Raw genomic sequence first — 20,137 nt, forward strand, 5'->3', positions numbered from 1 at the left:
TTCCTGGACAACGACTCTCGGATTTGCTCTTCGGATTCTGTTCACAGATCGGTGACCATTTTGCCTGTTTTCCTGACCATGCCTGCTGGATTGCCCCTTGACTTCATTTCCTGTGCTCCGCACTTGGGACCGACGCATCTGTGCCGGGGGGACACCATGACAGCAAGGATAGACTGCAAACACACCTGAAACTGTCAAAGACCCCCAAGTTTGGCTGGATTTGGACCTCAAGTCAGGACTAAAGTGAAAGACAGCAAGTTTTCCCCAAAACAAACAGATTTTACTTTACACCAGACAGACAAAAAAGAACACCAAAATAGTGCTGGTTCCCCAATTAGAGAGAACAAAAACAAAACACTCCAAAAGGAGTTATTGGCCATTCCTAAGGCCAGCTGCTTTAATGCCTTCAAATCCACCCTTAAGTGGGGGCAGCTGGCAATCATTACTGTACTAAGGTAGGGACATGCCTTGCAACTCTCACCTCCTGCTCTGGGTTGCACCACCCACCCTGCTCACACAAGCATGACCACACACACAGACACACACACACATTTTCAGAACCGCTTGTCCCATACAGGGTCGCAGGGAACCGGAGCCTACCCGGCAACATACAGGGCGTAAGGCCGGAGGGGGACATACCCAGGACGGGACGCCAGTCCCCCACAAGGCACCCCAAGCGGGACTTGAACCCCAGACCCACCGGAGAGCAGGACTGCGGCCCAACCCACCGCGCCACTGCGCCACCGCACCCCCAGCATGACTACATAATTATGGAATTCCCTCATGGACATTAATCTTAAATATGACATTTGACAGTCAATAATTATAAAGACAGAAACTACCCATTTTGGTGAAAACAAGATAACCATAAGTCTCAGACTTGAGAGAACATAAAGAAAGAATAACCATATCAATCTAGTGAGTGTGCATAAATTCACACATGTATACAGGTATTTACAGGTATTCTCACTGGCATTCACAAACGTGCCAGTTCGACAAGTCAAAGAGCTGAGGTGCAAGATGAGACCTTGGACTGCAGACAGCCTGTGAGGCTAGACACACATGTGGAAAAGACACATTGGAGAGCACAGCTAATAATGAATTCAGTGCTGGACAGCCCCCACCTGTGTCTGTCTGGCACTGCATTTCACTATCTAGGACAGTCTGGATGTCAAAGGTCTGATGTATGGTGGTGAAACCCTATGCAGATTTTCTTCTTTTCCCCTCCAGCGGAAGACATTATGTTGCCCCAGTGGACAGGGAAAGATAGTACATTTCAGAAAGTGACTGCTTGGATGCAAGTAGAAACTCCAGCTCAGTCACGCAGGCCGCACTACAGCTGCAGAGACAGCTGTCTTCCAATTCACACCTCTGTCACTGATCATTCATCTTGTCAAAGGCTGATGAAAATCCATAGAATTAGCTAGATGTTTCTGCTGCCTGCACCTGCGATCAAGTGACTCTTCGTTAAGCTTATCGCAACTCCACATTTCTATCCAGGGAAAAGCAGTCTCCCATCACTAGGAGCAACCGTAGGCATGACCACACAAGCAGGGACTTCTTGTGTCTTTGCAGATTAAACCGAGCCCAATATCTGTATATCCAGCAGTGCAGCTCTGGGAGTTGAATAATACATAACACCAGACCTCCCTCTCACTCTTGCACTCTCTCTCTTAATTAGGCATCCTCAGCTGACATTTCTCATGCAGGTAGCTATGAGAGAGGTAGATGGAAGAGAATAGTACTGGAGGAAGATGGGGAAAAAGGGAGACAGACTTTGGTTGGGGTTTAAAGTGCGGCAGTAATAGAAGTCTAGTAAATGGTAATGGCAGTGGGACAGTAAAAGGGTAAAGGACTGAAAATACAGATGGAATGGGGTGAAAATTATGAACAACTTGAAGGGAAGACAAAAAGCAGTGGACTAGAAGGTGGAGGAAAACAACAAATCTTAAGAAATGTGGATGCTGGGATGAGCAACTTGAAATAATCAGAAACGAAGAGCTGCTCATCTTTACAGGAGAATGAAAAAGTCACCTTAAGGATATGTTCATGCAGACACATCCTTCCTCAACAGTGCACTAATAAAATGTCTTAGCGCAACCTTGAACTGTGCCTCAAACTGTGTTACAAAACACTGTTAGTCTGCTTGACATCAGGGTCTTTTTTGACTAATTATGAATGAGACTGCACCTCATGTTTTTATTTTTATATAGAAAAATAGATACTAAATATTTTTGGTTTGCAGAATAACCTAAAGTTTTAAACCAGTTCTTTTGCATGCACCAATTGTACCTATGGCCTTGCGAGTCAGCCTCGATGGCATAGATTGTCAAATGAATAAATAAACAGCAGTAGATGAGGACGGATAAGGGAAGGACGGATAAAGAGGCATGGCCTGTTTGAGCATACCAAGCAGGCCTGTGCCATGAATTGGGCCTCCTCTTCGTGACAAGCTCTTTCCCTCCTTTACATCTAGAAACAACTATTACCTGTTTTCCTTCTCACCTTACATTTTTTAACCCTCATTTCAGACTGAGAGAGGATGGTGCAGTGCCAGAACAGGGGCACACTTGGCAAGTAAATATAACTTGACCTGTAGCTGGGTACTCAAGTGACTCTAATGGAGAGACCTAATTGCAGGTCACACTCAAGAATACTTACATGGGTCAAGCCTGCTTATTTTTATGCCATACCAGTCTCGAGTACACTCAATCATCAACCAAACATCCCTGTTTACTTTCCAAACCACACTTGAGTACACTTCTGTGTCAGCCAAACATCTCTAGTGTACTCTGGGGGGGGAGGTCTTAAATGTACCACTACATCAGCCAAACATCCCTGTTTACCTTTCAAACCATGCTTGAGTAGACCACATCAGTCACCAAACATCCTTAATTTACAGTACAAACACAAAGATTTTCATGTGCAAGCAAAACCTTCCTATTTATATTGCGACCACACTTGAATACACTACTTATGTGCCAGGCTACAAGGCTATTGGATTGCATATGAGTAGGTCTGTAGAAGTGTGGGATGAAGGACCGCATGCCTGAATAGTTAAAACAGTAGAACTGTGAATTCACAGGGGTGCAGGACTGCAGGGTTAAATGACACCATGGCTCTGTGTCATGAACTTACAAGCACTTCAGTAATGTATCTTTAATTAGCTTTGGTATTGTAAACCTTCTAGGCTGCAGCTGGGCTCCTGCACTCTAACAGAGCAAAATGTGCTGATGGTAAGCTCAACTGCAGCTATAAGAATCAAAAATAATTACAGGAGGTTAGAGAAGCTTTTCAGAAAATCAAAAAAACAAAATGTCCAGCCTACAGCCTTGAGGCTGAAGAACTGAAGCCCCGAGCTTTACACTGTCTCCAATCACATTCCTCAGAAAGACAAGGACAACATGCCTGCTGCTCAGTAACATTTTTGCTTCAAGTCTCTCCTCTTCTCGTCTAAAAATTCAGATTATGCTGCACTGAAGTCTCCAGTTTTGGCACAGTAAGTAGACTGCCTCTTGGAATAGCATGCTTGTTAATGTTTGGCCTCATCCTGGGGTAAGAATGATAAATATGAGCTGAATAAGTAAAATCAACCCTGGACCTCATGAAAACAGGGTGAAGGTAGAGATACATTATTAAATTACAACATTTCCTATCTAAAAACAAGTCTCATAGCATACACCAAAGAGGCAATTAACAGTACATGTATGACTCATTCAGCCTATGAAGAACTGTTACAGCTCTAGTGCACATTTGGATTGCACTGGAGACCCAACACCTGGAAGAGAAGAGTGCTCAGCTGAAGAAGGCAGGGCTTGGCTAGAGAGCCTGTCACTGTGGGCAGACTGGAATCAGAACCACATGTGCACACCAGTTAAATCCAACGATGTTCTCTCACACTGATGTTAAGGGTTGTCTCAATTTTGTCCTTACTTCCTTGGTCCTGAAAAATGAAGTCCACAATCTGGATCTGTTGTTTGTTCCACTAGATGGCAGACCACTCTCAGATCACAAAAGCCAAGCAGAGACTTTCAACAGAGCCCCAGATGTTCTACTGTTTATACTCACAATGGCAATGGCACCTGATCAAATAGACCTGCTGAGGTGTAAATATGTACAGGTGGTGCTGTTTGTATGATGGGATATAAAGACAAAGTGCAATAAGTAAAGAAAAAAGGACTGAGACATTAACCCAAAGGTGGACTGGATGGATAAGACTCAAACTACAGTGTGAAAGACTGGATTTCTCCTCTCTCGTTTCTCCCTTCCGTTTCTGCCCCTCTACCCCTCTCAAGAGACGCCCACACGCCTCCCACCCATTTCCAAGATATCGATCCGTTGGTCCAGCAGAGAAGGTTAGATCAATATGTTGAAATGGAGCCTCTTCTAGCTAGCCAGTTGCAGCTTGGTTTGCCTTTTTTCTTCTGAGAATTTCTGAGAAGCAAAGTGCAGGTTGAAACATTGGTGGAGATGGGCAAGCTACAAAAAGACAGCTCCTTGAAAACCACAAATAAAAAAAGAGAATCACAGATATGAAATGCATATCATTCAAGAACCCATTTGTGTATTTATGACAATCAATTTCTGTTTTTACCTCCTCAGCACTGTAACATATGCAAGGAGTGGCCTTAGGCAGCAATGAGTTCTTGTCCAGCTTTGCAATATAGGCAACCGATAATATGTATCTATTTACTTATCCATAGACAAACAGTTTCAGTCTCATCATAATTTAAAAATACTATGCTGACTAACATATGTTTTACGTTACAGTATGTATCCCTACACAAACACACATGTGCGTACGCTAAAGTGAGTGATTAAATGATATTGATGTTAAATTACTGTATCTAACAAGTTACTGATATAAATTAACCACTTATTCAGACTTCATTATTTTGTGGTCATTTTCCATACTTTGGAAGCCAGTTCGTAGGTGGAATGGTTAATTCAAGAGTTTCCTAGTCAAGCAGGACGGAGGCTAAGACTGTAGGCTCTGAGTCAGAGGTGTGTGGAAAACAGGTGTCACAAATATTTGCAAACAGAGCATTGTAGTTTCCTTTTCATGAGAATACACAGCAATTCATTTGCATTTAAAAAACCAAAAATGAACATCAGACACCAAATCAGCAGAAAATATTTCATTCTGTGATTAGGAGGATGCTATCTACAGATATTAATTAGCCACGATGGTTAATTCCATGCATTTAGAGAATCTATTGTAATGTATACGTGAGCCTCCTAACAACCACAGAGGATTTTCATCTTTACTGCCAATGAATACCAATTTACTGACTTGCATGGCAAATCCTCCTCATTAACCTAGATCACAACTCAGCTAATGATGCACATAACATGCAATCAAATGGACATCCAGGCAACAGCAAAAACTAAAACACAGGTAAACCATCACCAATATGGATATTTTACTTCAATCAAATACCCAAAAGTAAATCTAGAAGAAGTAGGATCAATGTTTAGAGATTCCAGTGCTGTGACCAAAGAGATCATTTTAAGAATGAGCAATTATGGCGTCCATAAGACGTACTGTAACAATTACATCCTCATACACACATGTGGAGGAAAAAAATCATGTAGAGATTTTTTTTAATTGCTCATGACACTGCCCACTTCAACATGTTCATGGAGAGTGCATAGAGCACTTGTATTTTTATAATATTGCTACTGTCTGACAAATGATATCCAGCAGGTAGAAATATGTCCTTCTAAATATGACATGCAAACCTGAGGAACATTGTCCCTGCAAATTCTCCCAAAAGTTTATTCATGAGAAAGTTACTTTGTTTCAGTTTTGAAAATAGAACTCCAAATATTTTCAACTTGAAAGGGTTTATCCTGACAGCACTTCTAAACTGTCACAATTTGGAGAAAAGTGGTGTCAAGCAGCAGAGACAGACATCAGCTTGCAATGTGGCATTAAGAGTGCCATGCAGTTTAACTCCTCATACTTTCTCACACACACACACACACACACACACACACACACACACACACACACACACACACACACACACAGTGTTGGTCAAGTCCCTGTGATTTCAGTCATTCACAATCCTACCACACACACTGATGTTTTAGTGTGCGCAATCTGAGTTATTCACCTTCGTATTGCACACTCTGCTCTTTCAGTATCTCAGGAAGCAGTCACTCACTATCATCCTGTAGACTCCATAGTCACAAGCCTTGCAGCTTCAGTCACTGGTCACCTTACAACAGGGATTTCGGTCCCTGGGTTATTAGTTATGAGTTTTATTCACTTCTGCATCGGATGCATGCCAGGTCAGCATTACAGGGCTTTACCTTGGTCAAGTGGTTTGCTGGGACTCCAGGTCCTGAAGTAGTCATCCTGCAAAAAGAGACACCAAACCACACAGAGTATGTTAGATGGGAATGAAGTCCCTCTGCTCTAGCACCAAGTCCAAACCTCAGAAAACAACATTAATACAAGGGCAAATTGTTAGAAATATTATGACTAATCTAAGAACAAATTAAAAAGCTGAGATGTCACAGTATTATTGTATTTTGTACAACATATTTTCACATTACCAGCGTGAGACAGAAGAGAGAGAGAGAGAGAGGCAAAAATGCAGCAAAAACTGGTGCTGGCGGTTGGGGGCGGGGGGGTGGCTGTTGGAATGGGTAATGTTTGGAGGGTTAGAGGTCATAGTAGAGTTAGCAAAGTGCAAAAGGACAATTGCTCTGAAAGATCCCCCAACACAGTGTCAGATGCAAAAAATCAAAGATCATACGTGAGTGTGATTATGGATACGGCTGCGGTACCAATTCAGTGATGTTGCATTGACTTCCACCACAACGCAACCACTAAAACAGGCTCAATGTGTCCTGAGCCAGAATACTAGACTAAAAAAACTAGAATACTAGCAGGTCAGGGAGACTAAAGTTAGACAATGGAGCACAGAAAAAGCTGGAGAAGCTCAAACACCTAGCAGCAAACCCAAGAACATATTATTTACCTGTGAAGATCTCTACTGCCTAGTTCTTTATGAAAAGTAAATTACCAAGCACCGTCCAGCTTTGAATATCTAAAGCAGGTCTCTCAAGTGCTGCTTTATGATCGTTTTAATCTCACGCCTTGCCACTAGTTTTATTGATCCAAAAAGTAGCCCATCATGTGCTTAATCATATGTGCATTGTGCCTTTGCTTTTTTCTCAAACACAAGATACAAAATGCATTACTGTACATTTTCAAGGCGCTGAGCACAAAATTCTTTAATCATTATATGTGTTTATTTTAAAAAAAACAAAAAAACAAAAAAAAAGGTCAAGGTAATATTTGCGGAGTGCTTTAAATGGTCAATTAAGATCCGGAGCAAAGGCCCGCACACACACTGCACATGGTCCTAGTTTTGCAAAGACTCTATCCACCTCTCACTTCCTACTATGCGCCCATGGATTGGAGAGGCTGACTCCAATGGGTGAGTGTTTGCTGGCTGCAAGCAAGCTGGATCCAGCAGCTCCACTGCACTGATTATCTCCATGTCACAGATGAGAGATTTGCCCATTTGAGCAGCAGTGAGTCATTACCTGAGAGCATTTTGTTCAGACAAAATGGCCTCAGACTGGACCATTCATGGGCTAAATAGCACAGCGCGCAGCTAATTGGGCATGTAAGCCAGGGCTCAAGTTAAATGGTCATTAGTTGCCCTGCCTGGAACATTAGTTGCTTCCCCTGGATTTCTTTTGGTGGGCAGAGTGATAAGTAACGAGAGTGTTGTGTAATCCGGTAACAATATGTTGGAAATCACAGATTCTACTAGATTTAATTAGCATGTCAGTGAGAATGGCTGCTGAGCTGTGTGAAAAGGAACACTGACACCAAAATCACACCAAAGCTGTCCTAAAGCCACAGATGAGACAGGATAAGAAATACAGTATGTCCTAGCTACATAAACAGGACATAAGTCGCAGGGGGGACGAAGCCAGCGCCTAAGGGTTACAGAGGGGGTCGGGTGCAGGTGCGGGAAGCAGAGAGGAGGTGGGACATCTGGAGGACCAGAACATGCAGATGGGTGTTAATGTTTCACAGTGACAGTGTGGGCAGCAGAGTGACCATACAGTGTACAGCTACATAGTAAGTGGAGCCAACAGTCATCAAAGGGGGTCTTGTTCACATATCCTACAGTAAGACAGCGAAAAAGTTTGGGAGAATTGTGCAAACGGTGGAATATATGTGCCCAAAGTGGGAGTTTCAACCAAGGCAGGACAGATGTACTTCATCAGACACAGCCTAGTATGCAATAAGTAAGAACTGGAAAACTTTAGGTAAGATTTGTGCTCCAACAGACACCATTTGTGTGGGACACTCAAAGACACTTTCCAACGTATAATACACATTTCCCTACAACTTCACTTAGATACATTAAATAAACTAAGCTTTCCTCTTCTGAGAACGTCAATTAAAAGTAATTAGCAGTACTGCAATGGAATTAGTCCCACATAAATATTTGTCAATAAGAATATGAAGTGGTCTGTCTTACTGAATGACATGGAGACCAATTAGAGTAACCCTGCTACCTAAATCCGGCTCTCATTTGCTGTCCAGAAAAACGGATACAGCTACCAGGATTAGTGCTTTTGTTCTATTTTTCCACATTTTCGGAACACCAAAGTGACATCCTCAACTGACAAACTTCACTTACCATTAGAGTTGAGCTCAGAAAAACAGATATGGTCATTCAGATTTTGAAGTTTAAAGTTTCAAAAAACTGCCTGTAAACTGATTGGCTATTCATTTATCATCTGCCAACTTTAAAACAAAGTTCTGAGAAGTATTTTTATAATATGAACAGGGAGCATTTTAAAAATTCCCTTTAATCCCTTAAGTCAAAGAAATCTTTAAAAAAAAAAAACACATGACATATTTAATTTTTTTTAACTGACAAAAAATCTCTATAAAGAAGTTCCACAAATAGAGTATAAAGGGAAGGATGTACATATTAGTCTGGATTTACCAATCTTTTAGAAGTGGGGGAAAAACAAGTGTTTGAACTGCAGAGCCCAGAGCAACTGAGGCATGAAATGAACAACACTGTTGTTAAGAACCCAGTCACATGGTAATTAAACACGCTTCTACCGCACGCCTATCAGTGGGGTGGCTCTGTCCACCACAAACTTTCACAGACCATTTCTCAAGGACCTCAGGGGTTGGACTCCACTCTGAGTCAGGGTTCCACACAACCATTGACAAAGATCACAAGTCCAGTTCCATAATCACAACTTCACTAGTGCTTCTTTTGTCTGTGGCCAGTTCAAAATGAAATGAATACATTTGTGATGACTGGAATTATTCCGTCTCATTTCAAAATGCACAAAGACAACTGATATCTCACTGAATGTTTCATACGTAGGAAACTTTGACACTCCTTACTGTCAAAGGAGTTACTGTAGAACTTACTGTTTACATCATATATATCCGCTGTAATTGTATCATCCTCTAATAGTGTGTGAGTGGCACAGAGAGAGTGTGTTTCACTGATGTATGGATGAATGACACATTGTAAGGAGTGTATCTAGCAGTGTAAATCACCTTGGTGAATAAGGTGTGTGGGCTGATAACACTACATAGAGTTCATTGGAAGTCGCTTTGGAGAAAAATGTCTGGAAAGTGAATAAATGTAAATGTAAAAGTCTCAATAGACCTAAAAATACTTCTGACAGTGTTTTCATGTTTGCATTGCTATCAAACAAACCTGTCTCAGAAAAAAGGGTGCGTGACTGTTCGATGATACTACTGAGATCTACAGTGACTATGAGGTATCATTATGGCTTACAGCTTTTTCTATAATGGTGCTGTATTTTGTGTTGTGTATTTTTATTAGTGCTGGAATGTTTTTAATGTGCAGAGTGGGACTAATATCCAAGATATGCAACAGGTTGCATTGTCACTAATGTATAGAGAGTTTTACGATCTGGAGTATGGGTTTTATCATTAATATCGTTCTGGTTTTCAGTGCAACTATTAAATGGAACATTTTTGCATGTAATGTAAACTATGGCTGTTTGACTGTGATATTTCTGTAGATATGCAGCAAGTATCTGGAACGTTTTTACAGAGAGCGTTAGCCATTTCTGCAATTGTACACCTATGTGCAGCACTCCAATGTAGTCAACAACATATTGGAATCCAATCTCCACAAATCAATTTCAGTTCCAAAAGACCACCAACCAAGAGAAGAATAGTCTAAGGATTAAAATGGGAATGGTAGCTGGGGAATACACCCCCACCCATATTTTTGAGTAGAGATGTGCAATCCAGGTCCTGGTAGGCCCCTGTAAATGCAACTTTTCCTTCCATTTGAGCACATAAGCACTGAAGTGAATTAATTAATTCCCTGATTAATTTCCTGACTGAGGTAATTCAGTACTATTTTTTTCTCAGTATTTGTTTAAAGGCATGTGGAATGCTGGCTGATACACAGAACACATGTACATGGGTCAACCATCCCTACTCAACCTTTCCTGATCCAGCCCACCAATGAGACACACCTCCCTCTTCCTGACAGCAAGACTGAGGTCATGCCAAGCATGCTGTACCATGCACTGCAAAGCTTTGTGTTGGTGAGCTTTCTCTTCTGACAGAACAAATGGGCTCTGGTGTACAGAATATCCAGTCCAAATACTGATAACCTGTTAGCTCCTGTAATATTGCAATCAGATAAAGTTGCAATACCCTGAGCCTCTACATTCTGTGTGTATTATTCAGTACTATCTTTGTGATCCTACTCTGAAGGGTACAGTTGAAAATAAGGACTTGAACCCTCCCTGACCTGGCTGCAGAATCTGAGACTTTTCCTCTGAATACAGAGAAACAAAAACCTCTCAAGTAGGCAAAGATGGTTTTGTTTAGCACGACCTAGGCTATTGCTCTTTCAGGAAAAGACCTAGACTGTACCACTGCAGAAAGACACACAGGCATTTCCTTTAGATCAAGACAAGGAGAACGTTTGTAAAACAGGTAGCCATTTCTGTTGTAAGGAGATGCAGAATATACTCATGGTTTCACATACTGGCAATGCCAACATGTAAACATAAAGTCTACACAGAGAAAAGCTTCAATCCACAGAACTGCAGGGTGTCCAAATGAACACCACACACAAAACGTAATTAGACAACCATAAATAGCAATGCATGACCACAAAAATAAACAATTCCCCCTTTGGTGTCAGAAACATTTTTTTTTTTTGCCTATCAGTATGTGGCTATCTAACTGTGGCCCTCAAAGAACTGAACAATGCATGAAAAAGTTACAACAGCAGGGCTTTCCTGTTATTTCAGGCTTCCATGTCCATGCATGACACAAGAAACCTCCAGTGGCCACTTGCCAAAAGCACTCTGTGCCCGAGCACACTTTCAAGGATGTGGAGTGCACACAGACAGAGCACAGGGCAAGATGGGGTCCACCCTAGCGTCTGTGTGCAAGGGAAGTAGTGAAGGGCATGAGCAAACAAGCAGAGCACTGCTTTGTCCCTCACTACAGGCAGGGATTGAGGCGCTTTGAAGATGCTGGGATGGCAATCGGCTCTGTAGGCTTTCAGCAGCTGAAGGAACTGGAGCCGCAGTACCATAATAGCCACCATAGGGCCTGCTGGGAGACGAATGGTCTGCATGCCATGCACAGCAAGTCAAATGAGGACAGTTAACCCAGGCTTTATAGGAAGAGTGTATGAAGTGTGAGTTTGTGGCATTGTCAAGTGCTTTACAAGGTTAAAAAGGCTAAGCCTTTCTTATTTATAGGGAAGTTATTTGTTAAATTAATACTAATTTTTTTATCAATGTCAAATGGCATCATTATATTCTACTCATAAGTTCATTTTTTCACCTAAAAAGCTTCATTTTGATTTTTTAGATAAAATAATCAATACTCTCCTTTATTTCACACAAACCAGAAGCTATCACAGGTGCACAGTTTGGAACTTATCAGCCTAAGGCTGAAATTGCCAACAAATGCTGAAATTGGATCACTGAGAGAAAGTCAACCTCAAGCACAGAAAAAAATCCCTCTAACATTCCCTGATAAGTTTAAAAAATGACAATGTATTTTGGGCACTTCAAACAACATCTAAAACTTCTATTAATCTAATTTAGAATTAAGTAATGATTGCTAATTGTTCAGAGGCTATAAATCGTTATGTAACAAGTAATATTTAATAAAGCAGTGACAATTACATTTGGAACTCTACTATTTTGGTGGCTAAAGAATTTTTTAAAATCAGAATGTTGTCATCGGAAAACAAATCTCCTCCAAGATACACAGAGATTTTGTTTGACAGCTCCACACAAATTCATTTAGAGTTTAGCTGAAACAAAAATCAGCATACACTGTGGTCCTCTAGCATTGGGACTGAGAACCACTGGTCAAAACAGAAGAGATGAAAGATATCCAGCCCAGACCAGTGCATTACAGTGGAGTACAGTGCCATACAGTCTGCCATAGTATTGGATCAAGTTAGACTACTACATGGATGAGCCTTCAAGTCTTCCACAACGAATTAGCCTCCAACCTTACCCCAATTCAGCATCTTTTTCAAAGACATGTCTTCATCAAAGACAATCCATACAGACACATACTCAACAGACATACGCTCACAAAACTATACATAGTGCTGTGTAAAGATCAAATATTGATTATATGACAGGACGGCACCAACCTTATTTGTCGAGACTAATTTCAGTTCCTGGGATTCTCTGGTCTAAGCAAAAGTCCAAGAGGCTAGTGAGATTAACATCTGAAGTTCCAGTTTAATTGGTCAGAGACAAATAGAGATAAATTTCATTCATGGTGAATCACAAAGGCTGAACTACATTTTTTCAGACATATCTAGGTATTTAAACCTCATAAGCATTTATTCGGTCCATGGCCGAGGAGCACTGAGGCACACTGGTTATGAAGGGAACAGGGGAAATAGAATAGCTCTGTTCAGCACTGATGAACCCATTGTGGGTTCAGCACCGTGGACAGCAGCTCATCTCACTTCAGCATGCACATCAGAGATGATTGTCTTGTCTCATCTTGTCAGTTCCACAGTGAACTCAAATGTCTTTTAAAGGGTTAAGCTACTATTAATCCCCACAGCTATCCCAACACATTAATTATTAAATCACGTCTAACACTACACTGTCTACAACCTACTGATAACTGATCAATATGCCATCACTAAAGATCAATGACTGATACAACAGTTTACGTTACCTACCACTATTGTGCAGCTACAGCTATAACATAGATATCATTACACTGCAGCTCAAAACAAATATTAGATTTTTTGTGAAACAGCTACTGGTACTTCCCAAAATAGAACTACAGCCCTACATCTATGGGTCCTGATACCATTCGTGACCCACAGCAGGGTCTTTAGCTAGGAATGACTAGAGAGCCAACTCGGTCCCTGAGACAAGCTACAAATTGCTCCTGACACCAGCATCCACCCCAACACATCTTTCATTTTATAAAAAGTAACCTGATGAGTGAATGGGTGGCTGAAGGACCACCAAGGCTTGATATTGCATTCAGTGATGTACCAGAAGAAACATGGTATCTGATGGAAAACGCTGGGTTGCTGCTGCCCCAGTTGGCCCCACACATTTGGAAAAGATACTTATTTCCTGTCTGGGCTATCAGTATAGTAGTGTGACAGAAGGGAGTAAGGGAATCTATGATGTTCACAGCAGACACAATCAATTGAGCTCCTTGCAAGCAGGAACCCTCCTCCTCCACCAGCATCACCAAAGACTGCTGCAGCCGACTAGCATGTGAGAGTCTGGAGCCAGGCAGCTGTCCATGTATCCCTCCAAGGTGTTGACAGCAAGCTACACAGATCCACCAGTAGAGCTACAGCAGGTAGTACTGCAGTTAAGAACCTGACCTCAAAACTCAAGTTTGTTGCTTCAAGCCCCTGATACTGCTGTTATACCATTGAGAAAGATACATATTCTGAATTGCTCCAGGAGAAATACATGGATGTATAAATGGAACAAACACAGGAAGTCTTTTTGGATGACACACTGAAAACATAGATAAGACATTAAGAACAAGTCTGACATAGCACTGCTAATATACATAGCACGCATATGAATAATAGCACTGCAAACTCAATAGAATGATAAAATTACTGTTGAATTATTATTTTTATTTTCACGGTAGATGCTTCTGAAGGATGTAACTAAAGCAAAATGTGACAAAACTTACTGAAGAAGCAACAAAGCAGATCTTTCTGATGACTCTCTCTGATCTTTCACCATTATTCCACATAGATGAGCCGATATTTGACCATTTACCATGTCAAGTTTCCTTAATCATAGGGACGGTCATCTTACAACTGGATGAATGGCACCTTCTGCAGTGGCAGTACACTGTCGCTGCCTACTATTTGCATCCTTCATGCAAACAATTATACATCTGTTCTCATGAAAGACAAAGGTAACTTACCTCAACTTCCTTGATACGAATGCAAGGAGAAAGAGAGAGATAAAGTTATAGGGATGATAATAGAAAGTGTTTGATGCTGCTGTATGGGGTTCAAACGGTGCAGGTTAATGTCAAACCCTGCACTGTAACCCAGGACGCAGATGCAGAGGCAAACCGGCAAAAGAAGCAAAACAAATTCAGTCCCCAGGGAGGCTGGTGGGCATGCAGGGACTAGCTTGACAAACACTCCATCTCCCTTACCATCCAATATCTTTGTTTCCAGTAATCAGCTCAGTGGTGTAGAGCATATCCAAAAAGGCCACTTAATGGCAAAGACTCAAATCTCTAGGTTGGGAAATAGACAAAGTGGGGGGCTAATAATCTTTTAAAATCAAACCTATTTAATGTCATGTAACTATCAGACAGATAAAAAAGGGGCTGTAAAGAGACTGAAACTATAGGCCTCCAAAGGTGCAAGTGCTGAGAGTTACAGTAAGGACATCAGACCACCCCCTCCTTCTCCCATGACAACAGGGAAGTAAAGCATAGCAGGCGGACAGAGCCACCAATGGTGGAGGGTGCTCTGGAAGCAGGCCCGTTGCCCCTAACCTACAGAGTTGTGTATTAGAGTAACAGAGCTCAAAAAAGTTAATGACAACATTTCCTTTTACAAACACAGCCTGTGTGTTAATGCTGGCATGGTGCATGATAATCCGTGGCAGCTCTCCTATGGGGTTCATGAATCTATCCCCCACACCCCCAGCATAAACACCCATTAATGTTCCCACACTTTCATCCAAAATCCTGTCTAGGTTTCTGAGTCACTTGATTATTGTTTCGTGCCAGTAGGTAAATAGAGCCGTTTCACTCCAGTGGGTGTTTTACAGTAACACATGGGCTGCTCCCACTCAGGCATTATGCAGATATTTCACTGTACGGAGGCCCACACTAAAATCTCCTGCACGGGGCATTTAGCACAATTTGACTGCAGGAGACACAAATTCAGCATTGCAGTGTCCTGAACCCAACAAGGAGTGCAAGTGTTCCAGCTGGCTACTATTACATTACTGGACTGAAATTCACTATTTTGTCAGACACAGAACTGCAACATTAATAGCCATGGAACACAGAAGTAAGAAACACTGTCAAAGACTAAATTTGCATTAATCTCAACAGCCCAGACAAATGACCTTCCTCTCGTCCAGTATATATTTAATTAATACATCAGACATAAAATATTCAACCACCACCATCCTTCTCTGTAGAACAGCCAATTCAGTTAAAATGATTTGATAGAAATTATTCCATTGCTTCAAAACGATGGATGGTAATTTTTTTCCTTGTCTCTGAACTCTTCATTAAGATTCTAGCACAAAACACAGAAAGACTTTCTGGCCATGAGGTTAGCAAAGATTTTAAAGTACAACAATGACAGAGTTTCAAGCAGCCTCTCCTTATGCTTTTTCTCACTCTCTTGCACACATACACAGAGCATAAAAAATACCAAGTTTCCTATAAGGCATTATAGGGGTAGCACAGACATTAGAAATAAAGGAGGAACCATGGTGGCAACTAAGGGGGTGCATACTCCTCTCTTTTGTAGCCTCTTCCTCCTTGTGGTGACAGTATTAGAGGGCAGCAGGAGACCACTTGCAGGTTGGTCCATGCTCTTCTCTGCTGAGCTCCCATGTGGCAGTAACTCCAAGCCACTATCCACCTCCTCTCCACGTGCATCACACTTCTGTATCTCACGATTCAACTAAATCACACTGATGCATGAATTATGCATGCAATAAACACTCAAGCTCTCAGTGTTGTAAACAGCATTACCCTCACTCCATGAGTTTAATGGGAGCGGGCCAAGTTGTAGCACTGCTTTCCATTCTCTAACCGTTTAAGAGCTGAATGTTTTGATAACAAACCCTGCAGCTGGGCTGCTGGTAAACGCCGCTGCTGTCTCTTCCATTTGGGGTGTCTCTCCTATAGGCTGCAGAGCATAGGCCAAACTGCTGGCTCTTTTCATTGGACAATTCCTCTCCCCCTCGGGGAGTGAAACATTTAGTGACCAACCACAGACAGCCTGAGGGTGTCTGGTCTCTGAAGCTGGAGCAAAATGTGTGTGAATGCATACACACGTGTATATGTGTGTGCAAGTATGAGGATACTGAGTATATTTGGTTGTAAATGTATGTATTTCATGTTTGGTTACGTAAGTATAAATACAGAAGTGTTATGCCTGTGTGTCTGTGTGCGTTTATCTGTGTGACCTGCAGGCAGGTTTGAACTACGGTGAGGAGAAGCTCAATGTTCTGCAGCACAGAGATCAGCTTCCATCTGAGGGGTTTATTAGAGCTTAATAACAGCTTCCACTGGCGGATGGACAACACCCTCCGGCAGATTAACAGCTGCTAGAGCTTGAACAAAAGCCCCTGCTTCTGCCGCTCACTGACATTACAGAGTAATAGACAAAGATTTGCCATCTTAATACAAACTCCTGGGTATAAAGGCACTTTTACAGAACAAATATTTCTAAGGATCGAAAGTCCGCCTGCACGGTGAACATCTGCTCTTTGGAGTGAAAGAACAGCCGGCAACGTTGTGGAAACGTTATGCCAAGGCTACCGGAGCAGTAAGCACAAGACTCCGTGAGGCAGCCGACTATAAACAGGGCATGACACAGACAACTTGCTGTGAATCAGGTCTGCAGCCATCGCAACATCTAGGAGTTCAGACTGAGAGACCACTGAGGCAATGCCAACAGGGTTGGCAGAGCACAAAGAGGCCTTGACTTCTCACGCCCCTCCCACATTAAACACATCCACATTTATTTTCTTCCTCAATCTCAGGTTAAAGCACTATCTCCTCACTAAGTGCAATGGACAAAGGATTCCTTGGGAACATCACAAGAGTCATCTTTATGAGAAGTATGCAGAGGCCTACTGTTTCAATCTTAATTACATCACAAAGGCGATTTGTAAATTACGTGTGACTAGAGTGGAGAAAAGGAAAGTTTCTGAATCTGTTTCCCAAGGGTTTCGTGCATGTGGACTAGTGTCTCTATTTTCATATTACGAGGGTCAGTTTCCTTGTGTTTATACAAGAGTGTCAGTTTTTGTAGGATTTTACAGAATTGGGTCTGTTTCCCCAGGTGTTAACGGAATTGGGTCTGTTTCCCCAGGTGCTTACAGGGGTGAGTAAAGCAGTGTCAGTTTCTTCCAGATACTTGGCCACATCAGCGCATTCAGACGTGCAGGAGGAAACCGGCTGTCACGGTATCGCTTGTCTGTTCGCTCATCCATCACAGGCCAAGACGGCGCCCGAGGACCCACAGGGGAGAAGGAAACGATCCGGCTCCACTCTTGCACGGCACCATAGCAGACATATGCACTCCCAAGCCATAAACAGAAGGAACCGCTGAATGTCTCTATTATTGTTCAAACTAAAATCTTCTTGAATGCACTTGACAGGCTTCTCTATGGTTGCCTCTAGCAGGATGCAAACAGAATGGCAGCTACCATGTTTCAAAAAAAACAAAGCAAACTACAACTCATTACAGCTTTTGTATCACTCATCAGTGGTCAATCATGACTGCAGTCCCAGCCGATGGAGAATGAAACCATTTCGTATCTTTGGGAAAAACAGAGTGAAGTGTACACCGAATTCAAGCAATAAACAAACCATCCAGAAAATAATAAAGACAGCATGAAATTTGTTCTTTAAATGTTTGAGCTAAGCCATCTGGAGGAGGAACAAAGCTTTGCTCTTGATCGTGTGAACTGAAGCAAGCATTAATACGTGAACACAACACAGTTCCCAAGGTAACATTTGAGGACAACTGAGGACAGAACATGGCGAATCTGGACCAGGAACACGCGACTGGACAGCAAGATGCATTCATTGCCGTCCAGCTGTTTGCCATCCACAAGAGACAGTCTGAAGTGCATCATTCTCTTTGTGGCAGCATTGAAAAGGGTTCTAGTATTTGCCTGTGATTCCAGAGGAAAGGAAAAGAGAGGCCTCTGTGTTAACATGTGCCCTGCTGGGGTCAAACTGGGACTGTCTCCATCTTGGCTCTATCAGGGGTTCTCTGTGTGTGTCAGTTTCAGCAAAAGCATACATTCAAAATTACAATTTCATCTGGATATTTACTGAACAGAACTAGATACTGCACCAAGAAAAACCCAGTGTTAAAATTTCTTCTCCTTGAATAGCACACCCAATCAAAGAGAGTAATTCTATGCAGTAACGGGTAAAGTCAGAAGTTGTTGATTAAGATATATAATCTGAACCGGAGGGCTCTGTGTTGCTGTGGAGTAGCGGTTAGAGCACTGGACTCTGAACCTGAGGGCTCTGTGTTACTGTGGAGTAGCGGTTAGAGCACTGGACTCTGAACCTGAGGGCTGTGAGTCATGAACTGTAAAAAAAGCAGTGCACACTATTAGTCAGTAACCTCAGGTACACTACAATACATCAAAGTGTTCATGCTACAAGAGATGGCTACAGATATTAAATCTCTACATGTCCGGCTTTATTCTGCTTCAGCTGTTTTGAAGAAAAATATTCCTCCAAGCCCACATATGTCACAATGGTCCCTCTGTTATCTCTTATACAAAAATAGACTAATGCTGACACCACAATGGCCAAAATGAAAGCTGGGGAAATTCATTCAGGCTTACCAAGAGGGAAACGGTTCACGGCAAAATCAAAAACAAATGGTAGCAGTGAAGCACGAATTTAAAGGAAGACCCACGGGTGAAAACAGCACAACGGATCCTTATGGAGGAGGGAAAGGGAAAAAAAAAAATAAATAAAACCTCCTACCCAGAGATCCCAGCATGCCACTCTCAAATCCCCCCTCATGCCACAAACACACAGCCTGTCAGAGGGAAAACAAAAACTGATTGTTCCATTCTGTTCTGACAACCATTCCTCTTTACGCGTTTAGGATCCATCTTCAAAAACATGCTGTGAGCTCTCAACGGGATTGAGTTCTGCAATTGAGATTTCATTCCTTATGATACAGGAAGATTTCCACTTTTATCTGTCGAAAAGAAGCAGCCTGGTCTGATTCTGCCAATTTCACCTCCTCTCACAAGCTACCAGCTTTTACATTTGGGTCTCCCTGTTTGTTCTTTCAAGAGTGAATACTGTTTGGATGCTAACAGGGCATCGTTCAGGGCAGGTGGCAGCGGACTAGTCACAGAAATGATGCAACGCCGAAAAGGTTTTACATAGAGCAGTAAGATACACATGCTGTGCTTCAGTAAATGCAATTTGACAGATATGTAAAAATGTAACTTCAAAGCTATTTCACTTGCTCTAAAAAAAAAAGTAAAGCAAATAAATAAATCATAATAGCAATAACAATAACTCATTGGTCCTCATTAGTTTATGATTTCCCTCACTGGAAAGGAGCTAGCTCATTAGACTCAAGATGATCATTAGCGAGGACCTACATCTGGATCAGTTTCTACTTGCTTTGTTAGGTGGCACCTCACTGGTCAGGGCCAAAGCCGACACCCATATCCATGCTAATATCTGGAATTCTTTTTTTGTTCCGTGCACTTGTCCCGCCGCAGGATCAGTGCCATTGCGCGCAATGTTTCCAGGGCTGGTTCAGGCAAACAGGAGCCGGAGGGCCGGGGGCCCTTGCTAATGAGCTTACTATCAGGGGAGCCAGTTTATCTCTCCCCT

General features: G+C 42.1%; 1 protein-coding gene across 2 annotated transcripts in view; it reads right to left on the reverse strand.

Annotated features, from left to right (window-relative positions):
- The window catches only part of spock1 (SPARC (osteonectin), cwcv and kazal like domains proteoglycan 1), a 192,134-nt gene that overhangs the window by 95,058 nt on the left and 76,939 nt on the right, over positions 1-20,137 (reverse strand). Inside the window, exons 3-4 of one of the 2 annotated variants that reach the window (XM_018737028.2) lie at positions 14,465-14,473; positions 6,319-6,364 (exon numbers count right to left, since the gene is read on the reverse strand). In XM_018737028.2, coding sequence (XP_018592544.1) covers positions 6,319-6,364; positions 14,465-14,473 — 55 coding nt within the window. The remainder of the gene's footprint in view (positions 1-6,318; positions 6,365-14,464; positions 14,474-20,137) is intronic. The other variant, XM_018737029.2, reaches the window with a different exon arrangement.

Source organism: Scleropages formosus, chromosome 13 (genome assembly GCF_900964775.1).
Source record: "Scleropages formosus chromosome 13, fSclFor1.1, whole genome shotgun sequence".
In the NCBI taxonomy this organism is placed as follows: domain Eukaryota; kingdom Metazoa; phylum Chordata; class Actinopteri; order Osteoglossiformes; family Osteoglossidae; genus Scleropages; species Scleropages formosus.